Source organism: Halichoerus grypus, chromosome X, assembly GCF_964656455.1.
Source record: "Halichoerus grypus chromosome X, mHalGry1.hap1.1, whole genome shotgun sequence".
Classification (NCBI taxonomy): Eukaryota; Metazoa; Chordata; class Mammalia; order Carnivora; family Phocidae; genus Halichoerus; species Halichoerus grypus.
The window spans coordinates 65,758,178-65,775,139 of NC_135727.1; the positions used below are offsets into that span (position 1 = coordinate 65,758,178).

The 16,962-nt window shown below is 36.7% G+C and overlaps 1 protein-coding gene across 2 annotated transcripts in view; it reads left to right on the forward strand.

Annotated features, from left to right (window-relative positions):
• Window positions 1–16,962, forward strand: part of MAGT1 (magnesium transporter 1) — a 62,820-nt gene that overhangs the window by 31,616 nt on the left and 14,242 nt on the right. For both annotated transcript variants that reach the window (XM_078065030.1, XM_078065031.1), the window contains 4 exons: window positions 13,567–13,707; window positions 14,315–14,455; window positions 15,315–15,404; window positions 16,048–16,111. In XM_078065030.1, the coding sequence (XP_077921156.1) occupies window positions 13,567–13,707; window positions 14,315–14,455; window positions 15,315–15,404; window positions 16,048–16,111 (436 nt within the window). The remainder of the gene's footprint in view (window positions 1–13,566; window positions 13,708–14,314; window positions 14,456–15,314; window positions 15,405–16,047; window positions 16,112–16,962) is intronic.

Here is a 16,962-nt window from a genome sequence, read left to right on the forward strand (position 1 = left end):
AATACAAATGTTACCATTTTAACCAGTTTTAACTCTACAGTTTATCAAGTAACTTTTTATTTTTTTTATTTTTTAATTTTATTATGTTATGTTAGTCACCCTACAATACATCATTAGTCAAGCAAATTTTTAAATCACAGTGTGAATCCCACCATTATGCCACATTGTAGTTCTTAGTAGAACTAGGTACCTGTCTGCCCTCTTGTTTCCTGACTTAGTGGAAAATCTCCTTCTTGTTCAAAGCTTAACCCTTTTCCTGTGTTCTGCATCCCATACCCATTGGCTCTATCAGTCATGACTTCTCGCACCTGTATTTTTTTTTTTTTACAGCTTTTTTTAAAGATTTTATTTATTTGACAGAGAGAGAGAGAGCACAAGCAGGGGGAGTGGCAGGCAGAGGGAGAGGGAGAAGCAGGCTCCCTGCTGAGCAGGGAACCCGATGCAGGGCTCCATCCCAGGACCCTGAGATCACAACCTGAGCCAAAGGCAGACGCTTAACTGACTGAGCCATCCAGGTGTCCCTTGCACTTGTATTTTTTAAAATTAAGATTTTTTAAGAGCAGCTTAAGGTTCACGGAAGAACTGTGGGGCAGATATGGAGATTTCCCTTATACCCCTTGCCCCCACACATGGGTAGCCTCTCCCGTTATCAACATTCCCCACCAGAGTGGTACATTTGTTACAGTTGATGAACTTGTATTGACACATCATAATGACCAAAAGTATATAGTTTATATCAGTATTTACTCTTGTTCTTGTATATTCTCTTGGCTTAGACAAATATGTGATGATAAGTATCCATCAGTATGGTATCATAAAGAGTATTTTCACTGTCCTAATAATCCTCCATACTCTGCCAATTCATCCCTCCCCCCAACCCTTGGTAACCACTGAATTTTTTACCATTTCCATGTTTTGCCCTTTCCAGAATGTCATATAGTTAGAATCATACAGTATATAGAATTTTCAGGTTGACTTCTTTCACTTACTAATAGTACTTAAAGTTTCTCCATGTCTTTTCATGACTTGATAGCTCATTTCTTTGTAGTGCTGAATAATATTCTATTGTCTGGATGTACCAGAGTTTCTTTATACATTTCATGTATTGAAAGACATCTTGATTGCCTCCACATTTTAGCAATTATGAATACAACTCCTCATAAACATCCATATGTTGATTTTTGTGCAGACATAAGTTTCCAGCTCCTTTGGGTAAATATCAAGGAGTGTGATTGCTGGATCATAAGGTAAGAGTATGTTTAGTTTTGTAAGAACCTGCCAAATAATCTTCCAGCCTGGCTGTATCATTTTTCATTTCCAAGAGCAATAAATGAGGGTCTCCATTACTTCACATATTCATCAGTATTTGGTGTTGTCAGTATTCTGCATTTTGGCCATTGTAATAGTCATGTAGTGGTATCTTACTATTGTTTTAATTTGCATTTCCCTGATGACACATCATGTAGAGCATCTTCTCTTTTTTTTCTTTAAATAGGTAAAGAAGACTTTTTTTTCAAATTTTTAATTTCTAGTTAACATACAATGAAATATTGGTTTCAGGAGTAGAATTCAGTGATTCATCACTTATATACAACACCTAATGCTCCTCATAACAAGTGCCCTCCTTAATGCCCATCACCCATCCAGCCCATCCCCCACCCTCCTCCCTCCATCAACCCTCAGTTTATTTTCTATCATTAAGAGTCTCTTATGGTTTGTTTCACTCTTTTTCCCCCTTCCCATATGTTCATGTGTTTTGTTTCTTAAACTCCATATAGGAGTGAAATCATATGGTATTTGTCTTTCTCTGACTGACTTATTTTGTTTAGCATAATACACTCCTAGCTCCATCCACATTATTGCAAATGACAAGATTTCATGCTTTTTGATGGCTGAGTAATATTCCATTGTGTATATACCACATCTTCTTTATCCATTCATCAATTGATGGACATTTGGGTTCTTTGCATGTTTTGCTATGTTGATAATGTTGCTATAAACATCGGGGTGCATATACCCCTTCAAATCTGTATTTTTGTATCCTTTGGGTAAATCCGGTAGTGCAATTGCTGGGTCATAGGGTAGTTCTATTTTTAAGTTTTTGAGGAACCCCCATGCTATTTTTCAGAGTGGCTGCACCAGTTTGCATTCCCACCAACAGTGTAAGAGGGTTCCCCTTTCTCCACATCCTTGCCAACACCTGTTTTTCTTGTGATGTTAATATTAGCCATTCTGACAGGTATAAGGTGGTATCTCATCGTGGTTTTGATTTGTATTTCCCTGATGATGAGTGATGTTCAACATCTTTTCATCTGGATGTCTTCTGTGGGAAAATGTCTGTTCATTTCTTAACTGGATTATTTGTTTTTTGGGGTGTTGAGTTTGAGAAGTTCTTTATCAATTTTGGATACTAACCCTTTATCAGATAATGTTATTTGCAAGTATCTTCTCTTACTCCATAGGCTGCCTCTTAGTTTTATTAATTGTTTCCTTCCTAGGGAACATTTTCAAAAGCTTATTTACCATTCGTACATCTTCTTTAATGAGATGTTTGTTAGGTCTTTGGCCCATTTTTTAATCAGCTCATTTGTTCTCTTATTGTTGAATTTTAAGAGTTATTTGCATATCTTAGAGAACAGTCATTTATCAGATGTGTGTATTGCACATTTTTTCTCTTTGTCTGTGGCTTGTCATCTCACTCTCTTGACTTTGTTTTTCACCAAGCAGAAGTTTTTGATTTTAAGGAAGTACTACTTACCAGTTATTTCTATCATGGATCAAGTCTTCGGTATTGTATCTAAGAAGTCACTATATCCATGGTCATCTAGGTTTTCTCCTATGTTTCCTTCTAGGAGTTTTATATTTTTTCCTTTTACATTTAGGTCTGTGATCCATTTTGAATTAATTTTTGTGAAAAGTATAAGGTCTGTGTCTAGATTAGATGGGTTATTTATTTATTTATTTTAGCTCATGGGTGTCCAGTTGTTTTAACACCATTTTTTGAAAAAACTGTCTTTTCTCCATTTATTTTTATTTTTTAATTTATTTATTTTTAGAGAAGAGAGAGAGTGAGCAAGTGGGGAGAAGGGCAGAGGGAGGGAATCTTCAAGCAGTCTCCCCACTGAGTGTGGAACCTGACGTGGGGCTCAGTCTCATGACCCATGAGATCATGACCTGAGCTAAAACCAAGAGTCCAATGCTTAACTGACTGAGCCACCAAGGCGCCCCCCTTTCTCCATTAATTGCCTTTTCTCTTTTGTCAATGATCAATTGACTATATTTATGTGGGTTATTTCTGGGTTTTCTGTTTGTGCCGTTGATATATTTGTCTGTTTTTTGGCCAATACCACACTCTTGATTACCATAGCTTGAACCTGGGTAGTGACAATTATCCAGTTTTGCTCTCCTTTAGTATTATGTTGGTTTTTCTGAGTCTTTTTCCTCTCCGTGTAAACATTAGAATGACTTTGTCAATATCCATAAAATTACTTGCTGGGATTTTGACTGGGCTGCATTGAAACTATAGATGAAGCTGGGAAGACATCGTGACAGTATTGAGTCTTCCTATCCTTGAACATGAACTATCTCTCCATTTCACTAGTTCTTCTTCTTTTTTTAATATTTTATTTGTCAGAGAGAGAGAGAGAGAGAGAGAGAGAGAGAGACAGCACAAGCAGGGGGAGTGGCAGGCAGAGTGGGCAGAGGGAGAAGCAGGCTCCCCGGTGAGCAAGGAGCCCAGTGCGGGACTCGATCCCAGGACCATGGGGTCATGACCTGAGCCCAAGGCAGCCACTTAACTGACTGAGCCACCCAGGTGTCCCTCGCCAGTTCTTTGATTTCTTTCATTGGAGTTTTGTTAGTTTTCCTCATATTGATCTTGTACTTATTTTGTTAAATTTATACTTAAATATTTCATTGGGGGGGATGCTAATGTCAGTGGTATTGTTTTTTATTTCAAATTTCTCTTGTTCAGTGCTGGTATGTATGAAAGCAATTGACTTTTGTATATTGAATTTGTATCCTGTCACCTTGGTATAATTGCTTCTTAGTTACAGGAGTTATTTTGGTTGATTCTTTTGGATCTTTTACTTAGATAATCATGTCATCCATGAACAAAGACAGCTTTTTTTTCCTTCCTTCCCAATGTATATGCCTTTTATTTCCTTTTTATCTTATTGCATTAGCTAGAACTTCTAGGATGATATTGAAAAGGATTGGTGACAAAGGCCATTCTTGTACCTGATCTTAGTAGGAAACCTTGGAGTTTCTCATCATTAAGTATAATGTTAGCTGTAGGATTTTTGTAGACATTCTTTATCAAGTTGAGGAAGCTCCCCTCTAATCCTAGTTTACTGAGAGATTTTATCATGGATAGGTTTGGATTTTGTCAAATGCTTTTCCTGTATCTATTGATAAGATAATGTGATTCTTTTTTTAGCCTATTGTTATGATAGATTGCATTAATTGATTTTTTAATTTTATTTTAATTCTAATATAGTTAACATACAGTGTTATATTAGTTTCAGGTGTACAGTATAGTGATTCAGCAATTCCATACATCATACAATGCTCACCACAAGTGTACTCCTTAATCCCCATCACCTGTTTCACCCATCCCCCCACCCACCTCCCCTTTGGCAACCATCAGTTTGTTCTCTACTGTTAAGAGTCTGTTTCTTGGTCTGTCTCTCTCTTTTTTCCTCTGCTTATTTGTTTTGTTTTTCAGATTCCACATATGACTGAATCATATGAATCATATGAATCATATGACTGAATCATATGATTATTTGTTTTGTTTTTCAGATTCCACATATGACTGAATCATATCCTTCTCTGGCTGACTTATTTCACTTAGCATTATGCTCTCTAGCTCCATCCATGTCATTGCAAATGACAAGATTTCATACTTTTTTATCGCTGAATTATATTCCAATTCATACATATACCACATACATGTACTACACCTTCTTTATCCATTTGTCTATTGATGGATACTTAGGCTGTTTCTATATCTTGGTTATTGTAAATAGTGCTGCTATAGACGTAGGGGTGCATGTATCCATTTGAATTAGTGTTTTTGTATTTTTTGGGTAAATACCCAGTAGTGCAATTACTGGATGATAGGGTAGTTCTATTTTTAACTTTTTGAGGAGTATCCATACTGTTTTCCACAGTGGCTGCACCAGTTTGCACTCCCAATAACAGTGCAGGAGGGTTCCTTTTTCTCCACTTCCTCACCAACACTTGTTGTTTCTTTGCATTAATTGAGTTTTAATATTGAACCACCCTTGCATGCTTGGAATAAATCCTCATTGGTTGTGGTATATAATTATTTTTGTACATTAATGATTTAATTTGCTAATATTTTGTTTAGAATTTTTGCATCTGTGTTCATGAGAGACCTCAATCTATAGTTTTCTTATGTCTTTGTCTGTTTTGGGTATGAGGATAGTGCTGGCCTCGTAGATTGAACTGCGTGTATTCCCTCTGCTTTATCCTCTTTTTTTTTTTTTAAAGATTTACTTACTTAATTTTAGAGAGAGAGAGAGCTGGGGGAGGGGCAAAGGGAGAGGGAGAGAGAGAATCCCAAGCAGACTCTCTCCTGAGCATGGAGCCCAAGACCGGGCTTGTTCTCACAACCCTGAGATCATGACCTGAGCCCAAATCAAGAGTTGGACACTTAACCAACTGAGCCACCCAGGCACCCCCCCCCCAAGTCCACTTTCAAATAACACTATACCACTTCATGGGTTGTGTGAGTAACTTAAAAAAATATTCCTAACTTCTGTCTCCCATCCCTTGTATCATTTCTGTCATTTATTTCATTTATATTTAAACATACATAAATGCATACACAATTGAATACATTGTTAGTATTATTTTGAATAAACTGTTATCTCTTAGGTAAATTTAGAATAAGAAAAATAGGGGCACCTGGCTGACTCAGTCAGTGGAGCATTCAGCTCTTGATCTCAGGATTGTGAGTTCGAGCTCCATGTTGGGTATAGAGATTACTTAAAAATAAAATCTTTTTTTTTTAAAGATTTTATTGATTTATTTGCGAGAGAGAATGAGAGAGAGAGAGAGCACATGAGAGGGGGGAGGGTCAGAGGGAGAAGCAGACTCCCTGCCGAGCAGGGAGCCCGATGTGGGACTCGATCCCGGGACTCCAGGATCATGACCTGAGCCGAAGGCAGTCGCTTAACCAACTGAGCCACCCAGGCGCCCCTTTTTAGGTTTTTTATTTATTTATTTGACAGAGAGAGACACAGCGAAAGAGGGAACACAAGCTGGGGGAGTGGGAGAGGGAGAAGCAGGCTTCCCGCGGAGAAGGGAGCCCGATGTGGGGCTCTATCCCAGGACCCTGGGATCATGACCTGAGCCGAAGGCAGACGCTTAACAACTGAGCCACCCAGGCGCCCCAAAAATAAAATCTTAAAAAGAAAAAGAAAAGCATTTATTTTATTTTCACTTATTTCTTCTTCAGTGCTCTCCCTTACTTTATGTGGATCTAAGTTTCTGACCTTTCGTATTTTCCTTGTCTCTAATGAACTTCTTTTAACATTTCTTGCATGAAATTCCCTTAGTTTTTGTTTGTCTGAGACAGTCTTTTTTTTTTTTTTTTTTTAAAGATTTTTATTTATTTATTTGACAAAGAAAGACACAGCGAGACAGGGAACACAAGCAGAGGGAGTGGGGAGGGAGAAGCAGGCTTCCCGCCGAGCAGGGAGCCTTATGCGGGGCTTGATCCCAGGACCCTGGGATCATGACCTGAGCTGAAGGCAGACGCTTAACGACTGAGCCACCCAGGCGCCCCTGTCTGAGACAGTCTATTTCTCCTTCACTTTTGAAGAATAATTTCTCAGGGTGCAGAATTTTAAGTTGGTGGTTTTTTTTCTCTTCACACTTTAAATATTTCACTCTCTTCTTGCTTGCATGGTTTCTAAAGAGAAGTTGGAAGTAATTCTTACCTCTCTTCCTCTCTGAGTAAGGTGTTTTATTCCTCTGGGTTCTTTCAGGGTTTTTTTTTTTTTTTTTTTTTTTAATCTTTGACTTTCTATAGTTCAAAGATGATATGCCTGAGTATCTTTTTTTGGCATTTATTCTGCTTGATGTTTTTGGAGCTTCCTGAATCTATGGTGTGGAGTCAGATGTTAATTTGGGGAATTCTCAATCATTACTGTTTTAAATATTTCTTCTATTCCTTTCTGTCTTTTCCTTCTGGTATTCCCATTATGTGTATGTTACATCTTTTATAGTAGTTGACCTATAGTCCTTGGATTTTCTGTTCTGTTCTTTTTAGTCTTTATTCTCTGCTTTTCAGTTTTTGAGGATTCTGTTAATATATCCTCTAGCTCAGAGATTTTTTTCCTCAGCCATGTCTAGTGTACTAATAAGCCCATCAAAGGCATTTTTCTTTCTGTTACAGTGTTTTTCATTCCAGCATTTCTTTTTGGTTCTTTTTTAGGATTTCCATCTCTCTTTTTACAGTGCCCATTTGTATTTGCATGCTGTATAATTTATCCATTAGAGCCATTAGCATATTAACTATAGATTTAAAAAATTCCCTGTCTGGGGGCGCCTGGGTGGCCCAGTTGGTTAAGCAACTGCCTTCGGCTCAGGTCATGATCTTGGAGTCCCTGGATCGAGTCCCACATCGGGCTCCCTGCTCAGCGAGGAGCCTGCTTCTCCCTCTAACCCTCCCCCCTCTCATGTACTCTCTCTCTCTCTCATTCTCGCTCTCTCAAATAAATAAATAAATCTTTAAAAAAAAAATTCCCTGTCTGATAATTCCAACATCCTTGTCATATCTAGTTATGATACTTGCTCTGTGTCTTCAAATCATGTTTTTTTTTTTACTTTTGGTATGCCTTGTAATTTTTTTTTCATAGCCAGACATGATGTACTGGTTAAAATGAACTTCTGTAAATTGGCCTTTAGTAATGTGGTGGGAAGGGGGAAGGGGGTACGTTCTATGGTCCTATGATTAGGTCTCAGTGTTTTAGTGAGACTTTACCCCTGGACTATGAACTTCACAAGAGTTTCTCAGCTTTTTTCTCCCCCCTTAGGGGACAGGATAGCATCTTCTTTCATTTGAACTAATACAGTAGCCTTTCAACTGGTTCACTTACCACCATCCATATAGTACACTCTCCCTATTACCTCTATAACAGTTTCCAGGGGTTGTTTTGGAGAGTATTTTTTTAAGATTTATTTATTCATTTAAGAGAGGGAGAGAGAGCGTGCATGTGAGTTGGGGGAGGGGGCAGAGGGAGAGGGAGAGAATCTCCAGCAGACTCCCCACTGAGTGCAGAGCCTGACACAGGGCTCAATCCCAGGACCATGAGATTATGACCTGAGCTGAAATCAAGAGTCGGATGCTTAACCAACTGAATCACCCAGGCATCTCTCTGTAGAGTATTAATAAGAATAATTGGGGAAAATTAAATTTGGGAACCTTGAGGGTAAACAAAATTAAATTTTATTTTTTACATCAGGGTATCATGATCTATGAAGGATCTGAGGGCTTTATTCTACTTATAAGCTAATGAGTTAGCCTGCTATGGTTTCATAGATACTGGCAGAAGAAATGATACTCCTGGGTCGGAGTTAAAGGACTTAATTATTCACAGCAACAACGGTATACAGAGTATCAGCACTTTCTTGCACCATTTCCCTAAGCCCCACTTTCCATAGGACGATGCAATGAAGGCCAATGGTGTGCATTATCGGAGAGTATCTCCAAGCTTTGGGAAATCCTTCTATAAAGGGTTGTAAGCATGCATGCCCTTTGGTTTGGAGGAGGTATATTTCTATTTCCTAAGGCTATACAAACACCCTTGAGAAAATCATCCAGAACAAAGGTAGTCAATTCCTCGGCACGCAGCATGTGCAGAAACACAAGAAACCTATGGAGAATTGTCTCCCAACACAGGACTTCTCATAGACTTTAACATGCTGGTATATGTTATCTTTCAAATCCAGTACTGGGCTGTGATATGCAGAATTTCCCAAATTATTGGACTATTTAATGGAGGATTTTGCTTATATTCTATGGAACATACTTTTGAAAATAGTGGCATATAGACTAAAGCCAAAATTCCTTAGTTTTCCATTCATTCACTCTTTACTACAGACACGTAACCATCTTTCTCATATTTATATTACATCATACATTCTTATTTCAGCATCATTGCTTGTTTCCTACAACATGAAGTATCCTTACTCCCTTTCTCTCCTCTCTTAAAATTCTACGTACCTTTAAGCCTCATTTCAGATACTCCCTTGCAGCCTTTTCAGATCCTCTAGATGAAATGTGAGTCATCCCTTTTCTTGTGTTGCCATACTATTTTCCTTACATTTCTATTATACATGTATCCACATTCTACCTTATAGTAGAATTAGCCCTATAGTTATTTGACAGTTCCTCTTAGAATATAGTCACTTAATTAAGAGCAGAGTCAACATCCTGTAGCTGTCAGTGTTGAGTACATAATGGATGTTCAGTAAATATCAAACAGCTTAATGTTCCCATTTTACAGTATGTCATTGTGCCAGTCATATTCCAGTCACAGCCCCATAAATCAAAACCAGTACATTTATAAAACATGCTACAACCCCAAAGATTAGTGCATTTAGCCTTTATTAGACCACAGGAAACAATTTCTAGAGTTTAAGAAATTGCTTTCTCATTGTCTATTATTCAAGTTGGGATTGTTTTAGAAATTAAAAACTGTAATTCCACTTATTTTAACAATATACACAAAGAATTTCTGTTAGTGATTTATAAAAATACAAAACTAGTTTTCTTCTACATCAAATAGCTTTTCATAATTGATGCCCATTTTAGAACTATATTTAGAGTTAGTCGTATAAGGATGGTAGTATGTCCATTTGTGGAAGAAATTCAAATCTTGGGACGCCTGGGTGGCTCAGTTGGTTAAGCGTCTGCCTTTGGCTCAGATCATGATCCCAGGGTCCTGGGATCGAGTCCTGCATCAGGCTCCTTGCTCAGCGGGGAGCCTGCTTCTCCCTCTGCCTGCCGCTCCTCGTGCTTGTGCATGCGTGTGTGCATTCTCTCCCTCTCTCTCTTTCTCTCTCTCTCTCTCTCTGACAAATAAATCTTTAAAAAAAAAGAAATTAAAATCTTTCTCCAAATAGTAGTGTCATATGCCACAGTATATGTGGGAAAATATATATAACATGTAATGTGCTATCTTTGCCAACCTTAAATTTAAAATTCACTAGTGTTGAGTACACTCACATTGTTGTGCAACCAATCTCCAGAACTCTTTTCATTTTGTAAAACTGAAACTCATTACACATTAAATAATTCCCCATTCCCCCTTCTCACAGCACCTGGCAACTACTATTCTACTTTCAGTCTCTATGAATTTGACTACTGTAAGTACCTCATATAAATGTAATTGTATGGGGCGCCTGGGTGACTCAGTCTGTTAAGAGTCTGCCTTCGGCTCAGGTCGTGATCCCAGGGTCCTGGGATCAAGCCCCGCATCGGGCTCCCTGCTCAGCGGGGAGCCTGCCTCTTCCTCTCCCTCTGCCTGCTGCTCCCCCTGTTTGTGCTCTCTCTTGCTCTCTCTCTGTCAAATAAATAATAAAATCTTAAAAAAATAAATGTAATTATACAATATTGGTCTTTTTGTGACATTTGTATTATGTCCTCAAAGTTTATCCATGTTGTAGCATGGCTGAATAATGTTCCATTGTATGTATATAGCACATTTTATTTATCCATTCATCTATTGATAGACACTTGAGTTGCTTCCATCTTTTGGCTATTGTGAGTAATGCTACTGTGAACGTAAGTGTACAAATATCTCTTGGAGACCCTGCTTTCAATCCTTTTAGGTATATACACCCAGAATTGAAATTCCTAGATCATGTAATAGTTCTATTTTTAGTTTTTTAAGGAACCTCCATCTTGTTTTCCGTAGTGGCTGCACCATTTCATATTCCCACCAACTGTACACAAAGGGTACCAGTTTCTTTACATCCTCATGTAAAGTTGTTTTGTTTTGTTTTGTTTGATAGTAGCCATTCTAATGGGAATAAGGTGGTATTTCATTACAGTTTTGATTTGTATTTTCCTAATGATTAGTGATGTAGAGCATCTTTTCATGTGCTTGTTGCCCAGTTTATCTTTTTTTGAGAAACATCTATTCACATCCCTGCCCAGTTTTTAGTCTGTTTAGGGTTTTTTGGTTGTTGTTGGGTTTTTTGTTGTTGTTGTTGTTATATTGTGGATATTAACCCTTTATCAGATATATGATTTGGAGATATTTTCTCCCATTCCATAGATTGCCTTTTCACTCTGTTGATTGTATCTTTAGTCTACAAAATATTTTTAAAGGGCTGATTTGGTATAAAGTTGTTACACTAGTAATTATGAAAATACAAGTTACAAGAATGGTGATGTACAATATTTACCCATTATATGAACTTTTGGTAAAAATATAGAGAAATAGATACCTTCCTAATTGACGGGTAGAAGTATAAATTGGTACAGCCACTTTGGAAAGCAAGTTGACTCTATCCATTTTAATTTAAAACGTTTCTACCCTATGACCTAACAAGTCCATTTTTTGGAGAAAAACTCTCACCAGATATACAGGAAGATATATATGTGGCTGTTCATTGCAACATTATATTTATTTGGAAAAAACTAAAGTCCAACAATAGCATAGTTACTTGGTAATCTATAAGAGTGAGGTTAATACACACACACACACACACACACACTATCACGGATAGATCCCTCACACATGGCTGCATATAAAAAGCAATTTGTAGAATATTATAGTTAATATGATACCATTTGTGTTAAAGCAGATGCAAAGCAATATTGTGTTTTCTGTTGGTATACACACATGTATATGAATAAATTCAGAAAGGTCTAGAAATAATAGTGGCTGCTAGAATTGACTGCAGTTGGTCCTTATAATCCTGTAACTTTTTTTATTTCATAAGGGAAATGGATTCATATATTACCTAGATTTTTACACAATTTTTAAAAAATCCAAAAGTGGTATAAATATTGAAGATTTTGTCCTAAGGGCACCTGGCTGGCTCAGTTGGAAGAACATGAGACTTTCGATCTCAAGATCGTGAGTTTGAGCACTCCCACATTGGGTGTAGAGATTACATATATACATACATACATACAAATAAAAAAAAAGGATTTCGACATAAAATTTGGGTAGCAGTTTGGTGGAGTGAACACGGTCCAGGGTCTGGTTCTTAGCTTTTCAGACTCAGAAATTGAATTTTTAACAATGTAGCCGGAATTTATCTAGTTCTGGAGACCTTGTGCACACTCACCAAACTAAAAATCTGTCAATGAATCGTGGATCACCACATCAAAAACTAATGATGTATTGTATGGTGACTAACATAACATAACAAAATAAAATTAAAAAAAAATAAAAATCTGTGGACGTTGGTAACTAAAGGACTCAGCTATTATTTCATTAGTTTGCCATATTATACTGCCAAGGAGACCAAAATGATCATATCCATTAATCACTATACCCTCCTTCCTTATGGGAAAGTCTAAAAAATTACTGTTAGAGGGTTCTATTGTGAGTATAGAATCAAAGCAAGGGAGTTGGATTGTTTTATTGTCTGATGTCCTTAAATTATAAATGTCTTATACAAGCTAATCTCCCTTATAGGGTTACCTGTTGAGGGGACCTGAATGTTTGCATCTGTTGGTCAGCATCTTTTCCCTGGACTTAGACTTTATCTTTCCTACAAATACAGTTATATCGGGAAAGATATAATGCAGATGAGTCAGTTATGGTTTCTTTACCTAAATAATTCCAATGTTGTCTTCTTTAAGCATACCATGGTCACATAGAGAATGTGATGCTTATCAGTAAACATTTATGAAACTTTCAGAATTAACTATTTCTGCATATGACTACTATTTTGTATTGTTTTTTTTTTTAAGATTTTATTTATTTATTTGACAGAGACAGCGAGAGAGGGAACACAAGCAGGGGGAGTGGGAGAGGGAGAAGCAGGCTTCCCGCTTAGCAGGGAGCCCCATGCGGGGCTCGATCCCAGGACCTGACCTGAGGCGAAGGCAGACGCTCAATGACTGAGCCACCCAGGCGCCCCTTGTATTGGTTTTCACTGCAGTTTTAGAGCGCTATCTTGTTTACTCCCGATTGAGAATGTACTCTATTTGGAGCTTACTTCAGCTACAAAAGGCAGTTTTAGTTCTTGCAAATGTATTTTTTTTACATAATTTCTGAACAGATTAAAATGTTTGTGATATGGGAGATTTTCCATTCTAAAGGAGTAGAGTGTACGTTTCTTAGCCAGGAATTAATATTTGGTCAGTAAAGTGTACTAATTAAGGTCACAGGCAGTCTTGGGTTTGAATTCTGACTCCACCACTTTTCATTTTCCTTAGGCAAGTCACTTGACCTACCTAAATCTGGGCTTCCTCGTCTTTGTAAAATGCCTAAATTTCAAGGTCATATTTGCTGTTAAGATTATTCTCTTGATAACTTATATTTTCATGGACTTCTTTTTATTCAGCTAAACATGAATTCAGCTCCAACTTTCATCAACTTTCCTGCAAAAGGGAAACCCAAGCGAGGTGATACATATGAGTTGCAGGTGCGTGGTTTTTCAGCTGAACAGATTGCCCGGTGGATTGCTGACAGAACTGACGTCAACGTAAGTTTCCCGACCTTGTAGAAAGTTACTTTTCCATTATCCACTTCCAGTCTTAGTGGGAGGTCCTAATTGGTCTCATCCCCGTATCACTGAGGTGGTAATGGTCTGGCACCCCCTTCATAAATAGCATTTAATAGAATCATCCTGATGAAAGAGTGAAATTATAAAACATTTTCTATTACCTTATTGGATTCAGCATGGAAACCACTCTTTTGACCTTATTTATTAAGTCCATGGACTATCTAGTGATACTTGGCAAATAATTCTTAATCTAAAAGATGTTATGTTGTAGTTAAACAGAATATTGTACCTATCCCATCCCATTTTGGGATACCTTGTAGACTATTTTGATTAGGATGAAGTATGATTTTTCCTGAAAATATAACCACACTAATTTTTTAAAATTTTTGTTTAAATTCCAGTTAACATACAGTGAAATACTAGTTTCAGGTGTAAAATATAATGATTTAACATTTCCATACAACACCCGGTGCTCATCACAACAATAACCACACTAATTTTGATTGCTTTCATTTTGAATTAGTTTGACCTATATAATTAACAAGTAAATTCCATGCTTAAAACATTTTTCTTTCCTTTCCATTAGATTAGAGTAATTAGACCCCCAAATTATGCTGGTCCTCTTATGTTGGGATTGCTTTTAGCTGTTATTGGTGGACTTGTGTATCTTCGACGAAGCAATATGGAATTTCTCTTTAATAAAACTGGATGGGCTTTTGCAGCTTTGGTAAGTGAATTTTAGAACAAAAATTGTTTGCATATATATAATATTGTATGTCAAATATATATAAATTAAAAATTTTTATAAGCTTAAAATAAAAGACTAATAAGATGTATTTTAAATAACAGCATCCCTATATTTGATTTTTTTCAATAGAATTTACACATTTCTCAGGAGTACTGTCTTGTGTAAATGAAGACAAAAGTGTTTCAAATACTGATACAGTAAACTATTTAGGAGATAATTATTTAAAGAACTATGATAATTTAAATAATTCTGTATTTAGATAAGTAGTAAAAAACAATGATTTTTAAATACTTTGAATGTAATAAATATATCTAGAAGGGTAACAACCTCAGAAAATAAACCACCTCAAAACTTTTAAAAAAATTGTTTGCATACAATATTGTATTGTTAGGTAGCATTTTGTTTTATTTCTTACCTGTGAGAGGGATTTTATATATTTTTATTTCATGCCTTAAAATCAGTTTGTTTCCTCCAATATCTTATTAGCATGGCCAGAGTTTGGAGGAACTTGTTGTACTCCTTTTTTGTCCAACCTAAATGATAGAATGTCACCCCTAAGAAAATATGCAGTTCTTTTGAAAATATTCTCATAAAAGGCTCTTCAGTTTTCAATTTTTAAACATCTTTCAGCTTATTTATAGTTTTAAAATAGGGGTTTCCTTTTGGAGTAAGTATTATTGATTCTTATGAAATACAAGCCTTACTCAAAAATTATTCATCTAAAAAAATTTGTTCATGTATTACTTGAGCAGACATGCTTTTCATAAACCTATTAATCTGATCAGTATAGGAGCAGCTGCACCATGATATGAGTATTTCCTTAATTTTTGTTTCCTAGTGTTTTGTGCTTGCTATGACATCTGGTCAGATGTGGAACCATATAAGAGGACCACCATATGCTCATAAAAATCCGCACACAGGACATGTGGTAAGGGAAGTTCAGAATTTCTTTCCATTATATACCAAAGTTAACCTTAATAATAATTATCTTGTGACACCATTGCCAAGATGTGAAGGAACTAGGTTTAGTTTTGACTTTTCAATCTGTCTTGGATGATGAGCTTCAATTTCTGAAACGTGCTCTTAAAAGTGGAAAGTTCTTTATCCTTATCACATTTGGTGAGTCCTTCTGACTAAGCTGGCTAAGAATGAAAGTCAGCTTTCAACTAAATAGAGTTGAAATGCTCAAGTACTTGCACATCTCCTGTTTCTAGCCACTGTGCTAAGTATTATTAGATACAGTGATAAACAAGAAAAACAATCTTTGTCTTCATGGAGTTTACATTATTGTACCTCATGGTCTTGTACACTGAAATATTAGGTTTCTCATATATTCTGTTGTTGAGAACATAGTATAAGTACAATGAAAAGACAAATGAATAATAAATAACACAGAAATAATGTTTATTTTTGTCCAGTTTATTTATTGATGAATGCCACAGACCCAATGCTTATATACATCAGGTGAATTAATAATTTCATAGGGCTCAAAAATAGCCCATTTTAGGATTAGAATACCAAAAGTTAATGTATATTTAAATACTTAATTTTGTCTTTTTTCCTCCCCCCAGAATTATATCCATGGAAGCAGCCAAGCCCAGTTTGTAGCTGAAACACACATCGTTCTTCTGTTTAGTATCCTCTTTTTATAATAAGTCCTTGGTGCTGCATTTTAATTTATCTATTTTCTCACATTCTCGTATTTTCTCTACAGTGTTTGCTTGAGGCTGCTCTCTTATTAATGCAAGTTTCAGTATCTTTGGAATCATATTTCTATGTCATTTATCTTAGTCCAATCAGCTAAACACCACCAGAGACAAACCTGCAGTCTAATAAAGACAGGTTTATTGATCATTGCTACAAGGGAGACTGCACACCAGAAGAACCATGGGACATCTTACCTAAGGAAAGATAGAGTTATTATACAATTTGGAGGAAGGGTGAAGCTTAGGTGAAATGTACATGAAGCAAGGTTTTGATAAACTTAAAGCAAAACCAGGCTAAGTGAAAAGGGATCAGCATCAGGTCTGGACTGTGAAGTGGACACAGGGTTCTGTCTCCTGGAAACTCTACAGAATTCAGATAAATGTGGGATTTTGTCTTCACAAACTCTTTATTTGAAGCTCTGTACTTTAGTTGTAAATTGAGGCTACTTAGAAATTGTACTTATATGTTGAATGACTTAGATCTTCCAGGCAAGAATGGATTGTTTCCTTCTTAGTGATAAAATTTGAATCAGTCTACAATTTTAGACATCTTACTGATCATTGAGTAAGGAAACAGTAGTTACTCAAAGACAGGGGTTATTTTTGTTGTTGTTGTTAAAGATTTTATTTATTCATTTGAGAGAGAGAGAGCATGAGCACGGGGGTGGTGTGGGGGTGGTGGGCAGGCGGAGGGAGAAGCAGACTCCCCACCAAGCCAGGAGTCTGACATGAGGCTTGATCCCAGGACCCCAGGATCACAACCTGAGCCGAACGCAGACG